Source organism: Sesamum indicum, linkage group LG15 (assembly GCF_000512975.1).
Source record: "Sesamum indicum cultivar Zhongzhi No. 13 linkage group LG15, S_indicum_v1.0, whole genome shotgun sequence".
In the NCBI taxonomy this organism is placed as follows: domain Eukaryota; kingdom Viridiplantae; phylum Streptophyta; class Magnoliopsida; order Lamiales; family Pedaliaceae; genus Sesamum; species Sesamum indicum.
The window spans coordinates 7,574,626-7,591,343 of NC_026159.1; the positions used below are offsets into that span (position 1 = coordinate 7,574,626).

Sequence of the window (16,718 nt, forward strand, 5' to 3'; positions counted from 1 at the left end):
ATATTGTTTTTCACATAGATATTTTATTTTTAGTTCTGCACACTCATCGAGTATGTTTGATTGTCGGTAGTTAGATTTTTTTTAATTAATTAATTATATTAATTATTCTTTCATGCATGCAAATTCAAAATTTTAATTGGTTATTTATTTTATTTTTCTAATTAAATAAGTGTACTAAATAATTAAACTATTTTATAAATATATATATATATATATATATATATATATATAAATGGAGCATGTTTGAATAGGTAAGTTATTTGAAAATGAAAGAGAAAAAAACATCCGAGAACAACACTTCCCAAGGGAAAAAGTCACTCATCTGGCGTACGTAGGTATCTGCTAAAGCAGTAGTCACGGAGTCGTTCTCTCCAAACCGAGTCGCGACAAGGAACACCGAAGCCGTGACGGTGAGAGAGACAGATGTCCTACACTATAACACACACTCATTCACACACATATACAGACATTTGTTCTCAATTTTAGGCTTCGTGTTGGTGTCTTTTTTCGCTGTTTACTGACACTGAAGAAGAATCTGCCTCCACAGAGTGCGTTAAAGCTGTTTCTTTCTCTTGGCCCATCTACATGGAATTCTTTCTTGGTTAACAATGCTAAACCCAACTCGTGAACACTGCCGCTTTCTCTTTTATATACACAAGTGCGTTGGCTCTATACCGAAATAGTTCTTGGACTGATTCTGGTGTTTGTTTCTGCAGGCAAAATTCTGCGGAGTTATCGGTTTCGTTGAATTTTAAAGGTGGGTTTATTGAATTGTGTTTATTCAGTTCTTTGCTTTTGTCATTATGGTTAAAAGGGGTTAGTCAAACATTCTTTAATTGTTTGCAGCCTTTTTTGGTTTTTACCTTTTCACTTTGTCGGAGAAAAGAAAGCCAGATGAAGGGTAATGGGATTACTGTAATATTTTTGTTTTCTTTTCTTCTCTGTTCTGGGGCTGGATTACTGCGAATCTTGGGATTCTGTGGGTTTAGATTTTGTGAATAATTGCTTTAATTCCCTCTTTCGTTTGGTCTGTATTGCAGTCAAGAGTTGAGAATCATTGTAGAGGTCACATTGTGGTGTGGAAGTTGCATGCTGGAAAAGACTTGAATTTCCATCTACCTATTTGTGAAAAATTGGGAAATGGGATTCACTGGAATACTCATTAATTTGTGATGGTTTGATGTAGTAAGACTAGTGAAGAGATAGAGTTCCGGTGATGGGAGAAACTTCTGATCAGTGATATGCTGATCTGCAACGCCTATATGCTTATTGGGTTCATCTAGATCAGTTTGAGGTTGGAGGGAGATTTTTAAGGGAGTTTGAGGATGTCGACATGGGAACATTTTGGGGAAATTGCGAATGTAGCACAACTGGCAGGAGTGGATGCTGCAAGTCTGATCGGAATGATTGTGAAGGCAGCAAACACAGCCCGAATGCACAAGAAAAACTGCAGGCAGTTTGCACAGCATCTGAAGCTGATTGGGAATTTATTGGAGTCACTTAGAATTTCGGAGCTCAAAAAGTATCCAGAGACTAGAGAGCCATTGGAGCAGCTTGAGGATGCGTTGAGGAGGTCTTACATTTTGGTGAATAGTTGTCAGGACCGGAGTTATTTCTATCTCCTTGCGATGGGATGGAACATTGTTTACCAGTTCAGGAAGGCCCAAAGTGAGATTGATCGATATTTGAAGATCATACCTCTCATTACCCTTGTTGATAATGCTCGTGTTCGGGTATTGTTTTCCTTTCTCTTTGATTTGCAATTAGTTTCTTCGTCAGTGATATATGAATTATACATATTGTTCTCTGTATAACGCCCAACTCTATCTTTGATTTCCAATTTCCGTTTTGATTTTTGCCTGTAGTTTTGTTTTAATTGTGCATTTAAGAGTTATCCCAATATAAAGTTTGATACGAGTAAGTAGTCTCAATTTAAAGTTGGATGCAATTGGTGAGAAGTTGATGCAAATCATGTGGTGAAGCCTCACTTGGCGATTCTTGAAATTTCTAATACCATTTGGTTGTTTCCTTGCATCACTTTACATTGTTGGTTTCCTTATGATCTGCTGTTTTTGGTGCTTTGTAGACATTGTACCAAACTTTTCTGCTGTACAAATGCAACTGTGACTGAAAATCCACCAGCAGTTGAGATGTCAGCTTGAGAATAGAGGTTATCCTCACAATGTTTGTTAGGGTAACTTCTAAGACACCTAATTTCAGGAAATCTGAGGTGAAGTGTGTAGCAAGCCAGCATGAGTATCAGCAGAAGTGCATCTAGATCTACAAATAAATTTGGAATTAACTGGTTGTCAACTAAATGAGGTAGAGGCGATCAACTATAAGGAGAGAAGAGACCTATAACAATTTAAAATAAATAAAATATGTTTGAGATATGGAGGAGATGTTGAGGCTATAAAAAGCATAACTATATTTATTGTTGTCATGGCAAAGATTCACTCTTTTCTGTATTTCACTTGGAGCAGTAAAGAGATTCAACTCTAAATCTTTGGCAATTATTTTAACTATTCGATTTCACATGTGTCTTAAAAGAACACTGCTAGGAGAGTATATACTCTTTTTTAACTTGGCTAGGCAAAAGATAAACTTGTATTGACTGTTTTGCCGTCAACTGTTAATGCACCGTCTCTGATACCCTTGTTCTTACAGCTTTATATGAAGAAAAGCTATGAAACTCTCTTTGCGGAAATCATGTTTAGAGATATATCAAACAAATAACGCCACTCTCATTGATTAAACTTGTTTTCTGATTCATATCCCAGAACGTCACCGCATATCATAGTCAGGCAGAGTAAAAAGGACTTGGATATACTGGTTGCCCTTGAGCTCAGATAATTATTGTTTTCCTTAACTTATATTAATTTGCTTTACATGTTGTCAGGAACGACTCGAAATGATTGAAAGGGACCAACATGAGTATACCTTGGATGATGAGGACAGGAAGATACAACATGTGATTCTGAAGCGTGAGCCCTCACAGCATGACACCATTGTTTTGAAGAAAACCCTTTCTTGTTCCTACCCAAACATGCCCATTTGCGAGGCCATACAAAAAGAAAATCAGAAGCTTCAATTAGAACTGCAACATTCACAAGCTAATTTGGACGTTGGCCAGTGTGAAGTGATTCAGCATCTTCTTGAAGTTACTGAAGCTGTTGCAGCAAATTCTTTGCCAGAGAAAACTTCATTCACGAAAGAATCGAAGGTGGAGCAGGTTTATGTTGATGTCAGCAGTGAAAAGGAACACTATGATAAAAACTACAGTAGAAACAGTGAAAAGCAGGAAGCTTCAGGGTCAGTGTTCCAATTCACAGCGTTTAGATTCTATGACTTTCTCATCATTCCTGATGTAGCTTGTGCGGTTCTAAAATATGATCATCAATTGTACACGTTAGATTTAATGCCAGTAGCAGTTAGGCTAATGCACATATATCCTCAAACTTGTAGCAACAACCAGTACTTGGTTTCCCAATAAGCACCTTGATTTTGATATAGATGAGCCCAGTTTGAATGAGTTATGTTTATGTTTTAGCTTTATTAATGTTAATTATCTCTATATTGAAGTTCCACCACCTCCTTGATTCCTCCTGCCTTACATTTATTATTCCTTACAGGAACACATCATCAGTTTCCTCAAGACGTGATTTGCTATCATTTAAAGGTGCACAGGATGAATGGCATTCAGATTTACTTGGCTGCTGTTCCGAACCTCTTCTATGTATGTTCACTTCTTCATTTACATTGAAGTTGCATAATTTTTTCTTGTTATCAAGTCACTCTGTGTCTTTCTGTTCTTTTTCGAATACAGGTGGTTTATGAAATCTTAAATGCTAAGGTATGGGAAAATATGATTTTGGATTGAGGGTGAGACTGCAATGATTTCGCATGGTATTCTTTTATCAAAGAAAACTCAACTGGTAACCAAGTGGAATAAGGTTAATTTTCTTTGTAAAACGATTAATTGACCAGAAGGACCATGGAAGAGCTAATTTTGTTCTCTTAGAACCCGTCTCCATTGATGTCACAGCCTGACTATTGTTTGATGTGAAATTGAACTCCATAATGTTTAATTTTATTAAAGACCACTTCTGAATTGGTAAATCTAATTAAATCATTTTGGTTTTTCCACCACAACATCTAACGGGATGTAATAGGGGAAAGATGAGCCATATTATTTCATGCACATGAGTAATTTGATAACCACTCTGTACATAAATAAAGTTCATTGTGACTTGGTATATGTGTATTTTACCATGGAGATATAAATCTGTTCACAGAAAAGCACAATTTGGCACCATTCTGATGTTGGATGGACAAAAACACGTGCTCCTGCTATCCACTTAATCTATTGTTTCTTTAATTTTTATTTTTCGTGTGTTTTCCGTATCCTTATAAAACTAATTCTATTTCAAAGAGTCATTATTATACTTATTATGTGTTATAAGTAGTGGCTTATACAATTTGCAGGCCTAAAAACCATGCTTTTCCCTTGTGGCACATTTTCCAGAATTGCTTCAGTAGCAACTAATAGACACATCTGTAAGTTGCATTTATCTTTTCAATTATCTAAAACTTTTATTCTAGCAACAAGGCATTTTCTGAACTTTGTGATTTTTCTGTGAAGCAATTGTTTAGCATTTGAAGTAGTGATAATGAAACAACATACAATTTAGGGCTCTATTTCGATGGGGGGATTTGAACTTGAGATAAAGGATTTAGAAAAACGATCTCAAATGACTTCAAATGACTCCATATTATTGGAGTTGAAATCCATCAAAATGCTACTGTATATAGTTCAAAGTGAAAATTGACGGATTTGAAATCATTTGTAACATAGACGTTTCCATATAATTACAGTGAATTTATTATGAATCAAGAAACCTTAACTTCAAGTCCATCGATCCGAATGCAACATATTGGAATCTTAACTAATAAGTTTGAGTTTTGATCAATATTTGGTGATGATAAAACGGTTTCTAATTGAAATCTTTTTATGTACCGTAATGTTGTGATGGTATCTCCAATATTTTGATACACTAATATGCTGAAATGAATGTAGTATGTGGTTAATGGCCTTGATACTAAAATTGTAAATAGGCATCCCACACACAACGATATAATATACATTGTTGGCAAATAGTGTGGGAAGTCAAAATGGACTGAAGCGGTCAGCTGTCTGAGCATATTACTAGGGAGAAATGAATTTGCATAGATACAAGAAGTGTAAAAGAGGGGAATAATATGTTGCCTTAAGTCCAAGAGTCTCGTATGCTTCAATAATGGGGTTAATTATTGATCTAACAAGAAATCGGAACTCGATAAGTTATGATGACGGTTTAAGAACCATCTTAATCCCATTTTCTAATGTTTTATCTAAACTATGCTGAGGCTTCCACCCCCATCACACAAGACATAGAAACTTTCAAGAAAAGTCATCATGTATCAGGTAGAATTTATAATGGGCAATTAGCAATAGGATTATTTACATCTACATCTTCTCTAAAGTCGCTCACTCACCAACTCCGCCCACTCTCTGTTTTTTGCAACTACAGAAACTTCTACTCTAAATTTACCACATTTTCTCTATTTGACTTCCTAGTTGTTAGGTTTTTGGATGGAAAATTACAGCTTTTGCAAAAAAAGAAACCTCTGTTTTGCCTCTAACCTAATTGTCATTATATTTTAGCGGGCAGGATATTCTTAGTATGATTTGGAACTATGGTTGTAAAATGATTAGATATGTAGAAGACAAAGTCCCGAAAGTAATGAAATAGTGTTGTTAAATAGTAAGCTTGCATGGAAAATATTAGTCATCTGAGGCCCAAAACTTAGGTTGTGCTGGCTTGTTATAAAATTTTTCATCTCATCTCATAAAAATTTTCTTGTCCATATGTATGTTTCTTTGTGTGATTTTCTTCAAAACATATATCAAAATTTAACTGCTCTGAAGAAATAAACATATCCCGTTAAACTATAACTATTACATTTTATTCTACCTAACACCTTTCATACAAACATCAACTGTCATTATTGCAATTTTGGCCCGCGTCTAAAAGTACGTTTAAAAGTTACTTCCATCTCATCGAAATTCATCTGACCCAATTGTTTCTCACTCAGATGAGATGAGATGTTAGCTGCTAATTGTTGGTTTTTTGGCACTCCCAAATATATCGTAGACTGACAACCGTTCTTGTATTTGTATTCATTACCTTCTTTAGTGTTGTAGGATTGAAATACCAACAGTCAAGTGCCCTTAAGAACTAGAATACTAGATAGATTTAATCTTCCTTTCTGCTTATTTTTTTTTTTTGTTCTCGAATTTCTCTCTTTCAATTCTTTTATTGCGAAAATTACCTCTTTCTCTTTAGGATGGCCATGGGGAAGATGAGGCCTCGAGTGAGGAGTAGGGAGACAGAGAGGATGTGATGGGCTGAATAAAGGAAAGATGACAGGGAAAGAGAGAGGGTGGTGGTGGAGAGAGAGGATAGAGAGAAGACGGTGAGCGAAGAAAGGAGTGTGAATGCAATGGGAGAAAGAGGGACGATAGAGGGAGAAGATGAAATGAAAAGAAAAGAGGGCGAATTGCCAGCAGGGGAGGGAAGGAGGGAGAGAATTGATTCAAGGTTTCATAGGATTTGATCCCTTCAGATTGAGTTAAAACAATGGAAACTGGGATTGAGCACATTTTAAGAGCTGAATTCCAAGAACCGAAACTTTTTATATACTTGGAGGGAAAAGTGATATTTCCATTTAAGATTTTTCAACTTGAGTCAATGAAACTTAATTAGGGATAGTATTGTAGACACCCTTTAAAACGATGCAAGTATTTTTGTTAAAACTGGTGGCAAAATGTTCAATTCGAACTTCCATCGGGATCTTTTATATATCAAACTTAGAGTGGAAGTTGTACTAATTACAAACGAGGGAGAGGAGTTAGTAATTAAGCTATTAACAGAAAATCTAGTCTGACCAACAAAGAGGAGAGCAGTTTGTTCACTTTTCTTGCATACACGATGTGAGAAAGATATCAATCGAGTGTGGGACGAATCATGATCTATTCCGCTCCATTTACTTCATTGTTAGCTCTCTTCTTTTCTTTAACAAAACATGGAACAAATTGCACCAGTTTACCCCTCACCCGTCTTCAACTCATTGACTTATAGCTGCTTTCTTCATACGTTGTTCTTGGTTCTGCTCCGGTCACTGGTTTTGTACAATTGAAATTCTGTGGGCTATAAATGATGCTTCTGGTTTGCAGCTCCTGCAGAAGCCTGTAACGACTTGATGGCTTATTCTTTAATACTGTCCTGCTGCTGCTATACCTGTTGCATCAGAAAGAAACTTCGAGGAATGCTTAACATCAAGGTAATTACATAATCACTGTATGGTCTTGTGTCCGTGGTCTATTTCGACTGTGTGTTTGAGTAGAACTACTACGACAATTTGAGTTACGACACTTATCAAGAGAGACTAGAAACAATATATACAATTGTTAGACGATGAAGTCTTGGAGGTGGCAAGTCTTACCACCAAGATGAATAAGAAAATTCAAGATAAACAATAGCCGTTGCCTCGGTCTATTCTAGAGATTAGAGGGTGTTTGGACGAACGTAAACCTTCTTTAAACCATCCCACAAGATGTTACAAAGTGTTTGGTTAAATTTTTTAGTAAAAGAGCTTATAATTTTTTTTTGGTTAAAAAAAGTTAGGATTGCTGATTTATTTTCAAGATTTTAACAAGTTAACTCAAATTTCTCCAAATTAGTTACGAATTTGCCATTACTAACATCTTACAAAATTTCACAAGCTTAGTGTATCCAAACACTTTAATAACTTATTTTAAAATAAGATTAGAGGATGTTTGGGTGACGTAATGAGCTCTTAAATACATATTAAGATGTTTGAGAGCTTATAAGATATTGAAAAGTGTTTTCTAAACTTTTTTAGAAAACGAGCTTATAAGATCTAAAAATAAGATGTTAGAAGCTTATAACATGTTAGAAGCTTAAAGCTCCTTCAAAGGAGGAGTTTCCGAACTACTTCTAAAATTTAACAAACTTCCTAATTTTATCATATTAATTATAAATTGCTATTAGTAACATCTTATAAGCTCCGTAATTTTATTTTCTAAGAGCTCATTTGTAAAATAAAATCTAACATCTTATAAGCACTAGAAACATCTTATAAAATGTATGAGTTTATTAGAAGTTTTAAATAAGTTCAACCAAACACCTCTTTACATCTTATAAGCTCGATAAACATCTTATACGATGTATCAACTTATAAGATCTTTTAAATAAGCTTAGCTAAAGAACACTCTTCATCATGTCGTTGTTATCGCAACACAAACTAAGCAATCATACTCACCAGATTTGTTGATACACATCTTGTTTGTTCCTTTGTAGGGAGGTTTATTTGACGATTTTCTCTCCCACCTTATGTGCTGCTGTTGTGCCCTTGTCCAAGAATGGCGAGAAGTCGAGATCCGTCAAGTTAAAGGTAAAACAAGTACAAGTTCGACATTGCATTATGACAATAAATCAGCTTCTCATGCTTGTAATTCCAATTGTGCAGGTCATCAGAAGACAACAACATGCCCTCCAACTATCCAATACATAGAATACTAAATTGTTAGATTGCACAAATATGGCTGCATTTTTCAGATCACATGCTTGCATGCATTAGAACTTCCTGTACAGGTAACTGGCTTGTACCCAAATGGTACCTGTTCTTGCAGTTGGTTTTCCGTTTCACCATTCTGTACAGTGCTTTTTCGTGGCGGCTGTGCCGTGTTATGTAATTGATATTTTTTCAGGTCGCGTAGAATTGCTATTACAGCTCGTCGTTACAATTTGATTTGTTTTTCTTGTATTTTTAACCCAAAGAAGCGAGTGAGCAGTCCAAACTTATGTTCCGAGAAAAATTGCATTTCAGCTGCAATCTGCATTTGCATAATTAATCATAAATTATTAATCCAGACATCATAATCATTAGCTGCAATTTGCATCTGTATAATGAATTATAAAATTATGAATTTGGACATCATAATTATTTTTCTTAAAATTAATTATCTGGAAAGTAATTTTTTTTATTAATTATTTTATAATCAATTATGAATAGTGAGATTAAGCATAGTATGACGCAGATAGGTCATTTACACCGAAAATGTCTGTTGCAGAAATGTCCTAGGCACCCATCACGATAGCCGAGTAATTGCCCTTTCTAGAAGAGACATGTTCCATCAGAAACTTCAACTTCTGTCTGGGTGGAGGATGTCCAACATTTCCTCTTGTTCACATGACCTTTAGTCATCTTAGCTCCAAAAAATAATTTTGTGTGCATATCTAATATGCCTATTTAGAATTGCGTAAATTCTTTTTAACGAGGAGCATTATCGAGCCGAAATCGTCCAACCCATCATATTACTTTTGGATCTTATTTTCCATGGACTCCAGTATGATCTACGGACCTTGCGGTTGTCATGTCCGACAAAGTCTAAGGAATAACCTCATTTAGAATATAGCTTTGGTTCTCGAAATCAAAGAGAATCTTTGTATTTGACAGCCAATCGTTATAATTTGTTCACTTAAATTTGTTTCCTTCAAGAATTATAATTAGTGGATTCTTAGACATTTATAATTTAAACAGAAAAATTTTTAGTAGATCATTATAATATTGTGTTCAGTTAAGATTTGGTCTTTAGTCATTAACCTCTCCCATGATTCATTCAAAAGCCTATGCGCGCTTGCGTGGCTGCTAGCATGCGCACACGCATGGAAGGACTGTTCTTGAAACCCTATCCTTACGGTTTTATAACTTTTTATGCTTTGAAATTTTAGAAATTTCAGAACAAGTCTAATAATAAAATCATAAAAACTAACCCCAAAACTCATGCATGATTTTAGAATCGTTCTAAACATCTCAATCATATAATTTTAAGCCAAACATTACTAAGACTATATTTTGTGTTTGCATGAATCGGGCTTTAATATCACTATTGGGTTTGAAATACATGGCTAGGGAGGTGCAGTCGAATTTAAAATTTCAGTAGTTAATCTAAACATGTATAACAATTATACATGGCATACGTTCTTTCGAATAGTGGATCATGTGCGAAAAGCAAAATAAGTGCGATGAGGGATAACCAAAGTATACATTTACACACTTGAATAGATGTAGATGGTATTTGAAATACTTCCAAGCGTTAGCCAACTGTGATCATTTGTCTCAATTTCGTTCTAAACGTCGCTCATCTGACAGTATCCACACCTCAGATGCCCACCAGTATTTGAATTCAATGCTAGTCAATCCCAGAGCCTTTGCTCCTTGATTCCTCCAAGAAACCAACATTCAATGCACTTTTGTTCTAGGAGGTGAACTTCTCCAAATGAGTTTGTGACCCCTTACGTTCACTTTAGTAATAGTTATGGCCTTATAACTATTGTGTTTTGTCACTGTTGATATAATCACATTAATTTAATTTATCTGAATTAACTCTTTAATTTGAAGAATCGATCAATCATGGTTGGCGTCTAGCAACAAGTGATCAAGCCCTATATCTAGGTGATTGTGACGAATTTTTAGACAACGAGTACCATACAAGTAAGATTCTTTTATTAATCATCTTCCGATTAAGTCCGCGAAACGCCCAAAGAGTGCTCTTCTTTAATAACAAAGTTTGTAGTCGTGCAACATTGTTTCCTAATATATAATTGATAAATATTCTTAATTAATTTGTTTGATAAATATAAATATTCTTAATTAATTTTTTTTGATAAATACAAATATTCTTAATTAGTTTAGAAATGTATATAGAGGATAATTATACCTCTCGTCCAGAAATTTGGTCTAATCAAACTTAAATCCTTTGTGATTTAGAAATTAATCTAACCTTTGATTCTGTCTGCCAAATAGATCCACACTTAGATAGATTTTTACTGAATTTGCTGATATTAGCAAAAAAATTGAATAAAAATCTATATTTATCACTGATTCGTTTTTGATTAAATATGAATTTTTATTCAATTATTTTCATTAATAAATTAAAATAAATATTAAAAATACTAAATTTGTCAAATGTCGGGAGTCAGTCGGTATAAATATATATTGGTTTGGTTGAGTTTGAATATGTAATTAGATGGAGCGAATGTCTTCTAACTTCCAACTGTCTTTCTGATAGTCGCTATCTTTTACCTCTCTGCAATCTGTAGCTAATTTTCTTCTGAGAAATGTGTTGGAAGTACATTTTGTTGCTATCAATCTGTCTACTACGGCTGTTCTCATGCTCCTGCGCTCGGATTTTCACTCTGGAAATGCACCACCGGTTTTCCGCTCAGGTAAAGGAGTGGCACCACCGGAGCCGAACTGGTTTACCGGTTCACAATTGGCCGGAAAAGGGTAGTGTTGAGTACTATTTGCTGTTGGCGAGTCATGATCGCACGATTCACCGGCGAGCGTTGTCGGGTTCTGATGGTGCTCTCACTTTCTCAGACGGCAACGCCACTTTCCGTATCAGCTCTTTAGGATTGTAAGCAAATTGAATGAAAATGTTGCCTGCTAACGATAATTGAATACCACGGAGAATCCGTTTCAAAGTGATTGTTATCAAGTAGTTGAAGCTTGAAATTGGAATGTGAATTAGAACTCCGAAGCCTTGAATTTGAGTAGTTATTTGTCTAAATTCCTATTCCCATGAGCTCAATTTTGTGGATTTAAATATAGTAAGGTAGTTGGTTCCTTAATAAGTTAAGAAAACATTTTGTTTTTCTTTAAAAATTTTTGGGTTAGCCATTTTTGAAGTGCATGTGATCACTCATATAATTTGTACGTGGAGATTGCTGTAGTTTGCACTACACAACAGTGACGTTGGGCACTCCAGGGATGACGTTTCTGGTGGCGCTTGATACAGGGAGTGATTTGTTTTGGGTTCCCTGTCATTGTATGAAATGTGCATCTACAGATGATTCACCTTATGCTTCTGTATGTCCCCTTACTCTTTTTTTCTGTTGTGTCATGGTCCTTCTTCAGCTTTATTTTGTCTGAGTAGTTGCATGATGGCCTTAATTAATCTTGTTTCCCTGTGCTTGACAATGTATTCCCTTACTGCTGTGGGTTTGCCAAATTTCAGCGAATTAAGGAACCAGTTCACAGATTCTTTTTTTGTTTATTCGATCTAGCCTGCTTTACCGAAGTCTGTCTTTCCAATTGTATTAGGTGATATCATGGTTTAATAGACCCTAACAACAATCATCTTCATGTTATTCTTTTACTCTGCAAAGTGGGATGTGAAGCTGCCTGCAGAGTCTATTCCCTATATGCTCATATAACTCAAGTCTTGGTTAAGATGTTAGTACTCATAAGACAAAATACTGGCACACTTTATGCTATACTCTGGGACATCTGCAGGATTCTTAATACGATTCTCAATTGACAATGTTTCTTGGCATTCCTTGCTAAGCTTGATGCCATCAGATTCACCTATTTACTTTCCAGGCATCATGCAGTATTGATTGTTAGTATCTGTAGGTGATTTTTGTTTGCCATTGTATCTGGTGGTAATTTTGACCAGTGTTCTTCACCATTGCAGGATTTTGAGCTTAGCATATATGATGCAGATAGGTCATCTACAAGCAGACATGTCACTTGCACCAATGATCTATGCACCCATCATGGTAGCTGCAATGGAACATCTGGTTATTGCCCTTACTATGTGTCATATGTTTCATCAGAAACTTCAACTTCAGGAATTCTGGTGGAGGATATCCTACACTTACGGACCTTAGATAATGATCAGGAATTTATAAAAGCATATGTTGCATTTGGGTGAGTTAATAGAATCTTATTTATGTTTCGGAGATACTTGCTTTAAGGACACCCTTGTTTACTGGAGTCTTTAATATACGGTCAGCTATCTTAAAACTGACAAACTGTGTACACCTGTGTGGACTCTGGCTATATCAGTATGGCTACATGCACATCCTATGACATTTTCTTGTCACTCATAGTGTTAGTCCTCATCTGCAATCATGATCCATCACCACTCTAACTGGACCTGATATTTCAAGTCATTTTCCGTTTCACATTAGTTGTATTTTTCATATGAAATTCAATTTGTTGAATTTAGATAAAGAATATCTTATACTTAACAACCCTATGCAATAATGTGAAACTTGTTTAGGAATATTCTACGTGTAAGTAGTCAATAGAAGTTCGAGAGCTGCAACATATGGCTTCAAAAGTTCCCTCATTTCCTCGAGCCTTCTTAATTGTATAATGTCTTGCAAGTGCAACTCTCAATATTGATTCTAGTTGTGTTGATTCCTACCTGATTTTGCTCTAACACATTTGCGCAATTTAGATATTTAAATTCACGAAAAAGGCTAAAATTCCTGATTCCTTTCTTGCTTGAGTTGGGAAGCTGTGGACAGGTCCAAACTGGTTCCTTCTTAGATATTGCAGCACCAAATGGTCTACTTGGACTGGGTCTCGAGAAAGTGTCAGTTCCTAGTACCTTATTCAGGGAAGGTTATATGGCAAACTCATTCTCCATGTGTTTTGGGCATGATGGGACAGGGAGGATTAACTTTGGAGATAAGGGTAGCATCAACCAGGAGGAGACTCCATTCCATACGAACTCATTCCAGTGAGTGCCATATTTTCTCTGATTGACATGCTATTTGGATAACTAGTAAGCTGGGTACTAGAGATACTGTTATATCATTTCTTGTCACTAATCATATTGCCTTGCAGCCCAACCTATAATGTTAATGTCACTCAAGTTCGTGTGGGGACTACTGTCCTTGATTATGAGTTCACTGCACTTTTTGACTCCGGCACCTCTTTCACATATCTTGTTGACCCCTTCTATACAATGCTTTCAGACAGTGTAAGCCTTCGCAAGTGGCAAATTATGTATACTACTTAGCCAGGTTCACATCTTATAAGTTTTTAATTTTCTGCAGTTTAAATCACATGTACGGGACCAACAGCGTCCACCTGATCCAAGAATACCCTTTGAGTACTGTTATACTATGAGGTCAGAGCTAACTAGTTTATAGTTCCCAGACTCCCTGCAAACATGTTCTTAACTTTTTTCCCTTTCTATTGATGAGGAATAGCCACGACATGCAGACCAGTTTGATTCCTGGTATGAGCCTGACTATGGATGGGGGAGGCCAGCTGGTTGTCTATGATCCAATAATTGTCATCTCCTCTCCTGTAACATAAAATTAATACTGGTTATTTTACTTGTTTTATCCTTGTGCTTTTTCTCTTCTGTGTTGCTGAGATGATGTTTTGTTCATTTTGCAGCACGAACTTGTATACTGCCTGGCTGTTGTCAAGAGCCAAGAACTCAATATAATTGGACGTAAGTTTCCTGATTGCGATTAACCTTGCTTGATTCTTTCTATTATTTCCTCTACTTTTTCCATACATGAGTGGAGTTGTTTCACAGTCATAGATTTTGATCTGGTTTCATAAATTCTGCTCTTCCTTGTCAAGACATGATGTGTAAAGAATCTTATAAGTCAATGCAAAGTTGAAAAGTTACATGAACTATCTGCTGGGAACTAAAGGATTGAATTATCTCCAGTTGGATTAGAGTATTATATAGCTTTGAGAGTCCATTTAACTCAATGCAATTGTAGATGTATTTATTATTCTTGTGAATCTATCTTTCTATTCTGTATATAGTTCACTGTGGATATTGGGATTGGTGGGTAGGGGGGAAGTGAGGGGTGGTGAATTATGAAGATCATGGAGAGAAAAGTGTAAATAACTATGCACTAAGTAATGAGACTAGATTGCCTAATTTATTGTGTGTTTGGTCATGAATATGTATTTGTTCATTGTTTCACATGCTTCCTTTTTTCCATCTCATGGTTGTGAATATTCTACTCAAGAAGTTGCTTCTATTGTACTTTATGAATTTTGAGCGTGACCTGTGCTTTATACGCTGTTTTATGACATCTGACAGATCAGGAGTTAACCTGATATCTAAAATTGAGCAGAAAATGCTTTTCTCTGCTAGTATGATAATACACTATTACATTATTTGCAAGTGCTCAGTATACTTAGAATAATACTTTGAACAGTTGTCCTTGCTGATGTCATGGGAAGTATAACACTCATTTGCATTGTTATTGTATTTGTACAGAATTGCTGAAAATAAGTGCCGACATTCCTTTAAACTTGTTGAGCTTCTGGCATTGCATTATCTCATGTGTGTTTGAAATAAAGTAATTACTTATCATTCTCCTTTTCTCATTCTGTTACTTGCTTTTTGATGGCCACTTACTCTGGCCAATAATCTTCCCGCAGAAAACTTTATGACTGGCTACCGCATTGTGTTTGATCGAGAAAAACTCATCCTTGGTTGGAAGAAGTTTGATTGTAAGTTTTATTTGAATGAGTCGGTCAGTATATATTTCCTTGTTACATGAGCTTAGTAAGTCATTGGATGAAACTTCTGGCCTGATCCAGGTTATAACCTGGAAGATTCAAATACCTCCAAAGCTAAACCCGTGAACTATGCTAAAGCACCACCATCTACTGCTGTCAGCCTCCTTAATCACACTACTCAGTCTGATGTACCAGATAGGAATAATGCTCGAGATTTAGCAGCGTTATCATTGCACACATATGGTATGTTTGATCTGATACACCATCTCTTAGTGCTCTTACTCTTTTAGTGTCTATAGCCATATACGGTCCTGGAATCGCCGTTAATAGATCCAGAATTTTGATGGCCTCTTCAATTTTCAAGGAACCTCTGACACAACAGTGATAGGTTGGAAGTTTTGCATAGTGTTGGTCTGATTGTATCAGAACTCAGTGTTGATTAAATGTAGAACACTTGCAGAAGAATTATGCAACAATCTTTTACTTTGGGGTTTAGGGATATCTAATCAGATCTGAAAGCGTTGATATGAATTGTGTGCAGCAACTTCACTTGGTTAACACATTAAATTTAGATTTGGAACTTGGAAGACTCAAAATTAGATACTATTTATTCTAAAGTAGTCCTTATCTCAACATTGAGTTGGGAGACTTCATAAAGGTTCACAAACCATACCAATGTCCAATAGTTGCTGTGAGCTTTAATTTTATCGTGTATCAAAATCAAAACACAAGAAAATTATCACAAATAAAAATATGTATTTGATAGGTAAAAGTAGGTACAATCACACACTAGCACACACTCGAAAACACACACTACCCTAAGCACGGGCCGCAATGGAGATGATGGGGTGGCTACTTCGGCCGGCGTTGAGGAAAGGACGTCTGATGATGGCTCATCAACAGGACGAATAAGAGCTTACAAACAGGATGGATAAAGCCCATCAGCAAGGAATAAAAGCCCATAGGCCTACTTGCAACATTACTGAACTGGCCGGCCCAAGGAATAAGCACATTTTAGCCGGACACGTCACTCTACAGCTAGGAAGACACGTCACTCTACAACTGAGAGGACACGTCATATAGCTTGCCAACACATTTGTACATATCATCCTAAAATATCTTCAGGTGGGCAGGTAAATCGATCATGAACAAACTAGAAAATCTGTGCATAACTAACTCTCGAGATTATAGGCAGATTTGACAGGGTTTAATCCAACTCACGAGTCTCAGCAAACTCTTACCCAAATCACCAACGGTTTATTGTGGATGACAACTGACTCAAAGAGCTTTCTAATAGT

The 16,718-nt window shown here is 36.0% G+C and overlaps 2 protein-coding genes across 7 annotated transcripts; both read left to right on the plus strand.

The window, feature by feature from the left end:
* On the plus strand, positions 275-8,872 carry LOC105178180 (protein MID1-COMPLEMENTING ACTIVITY 1). 6 transcript variants are annotated; one of them, XM_020699316.1, is made up of 10 exons: positions 275-410; positions 717-757; positions 847-901; positions 1,041-1,733; positions 2,900-3,312; positions 3,633-3,736; positions 4,486-4,557; positions 7,277-7,383; positions 8,424-8,517; positions 8,593-8,872. In XM_020699316.1, exons 4-10 carry the CDS (start codon positions 1,326-1,328, stop codon positions 8,643-8,645), a joined length of 1,251 nt encoding a protein of 416 aa, XP_020554975.1. In that variant the 5' UTR covers positions 275-410; positions 717-757; positions 847-901; positions 1,041-1,325; the 3' UTR covers positions 8,646-8,872. The 6 variants fall into 6 exon arrangements, with proteins under 6 accessions (XP_020554975.1, XP_011099887.1, XP_020554973.1 ...); XM_020699314.1 differs by having other exon boundaries at positions 286-601; XM_020699313.1 differs by having other exon boundaries at positions 286-548.
* LOC105178181 (aspartyl protease family protein 1) lies at positions 11,167-15,872 on the plus strand. The gene is made up of 10 exons (XM_011101586.2): positions 11,167-11,545; positions 11,862-11,997; positions 12,605-12,840; positions 13,436-13,660; positions 13,768-13,903; positions 13,980-14,053; positions 14,136-14,235; positions 14,329-14,386; positions 15,340-15,411; positions 15,502-15,872. The coding sequence occupies exons 1-10, from the start codon at positions 11,247-11,249 to the stop codon at positions 15,708-15,710; spliced, it is 1,545 nt and encodes a 514-aa protein (XP_011099888.1). The 5' UTR covers positions 11,167-11,246; the 3' UTR covers positions 15,711-15,872.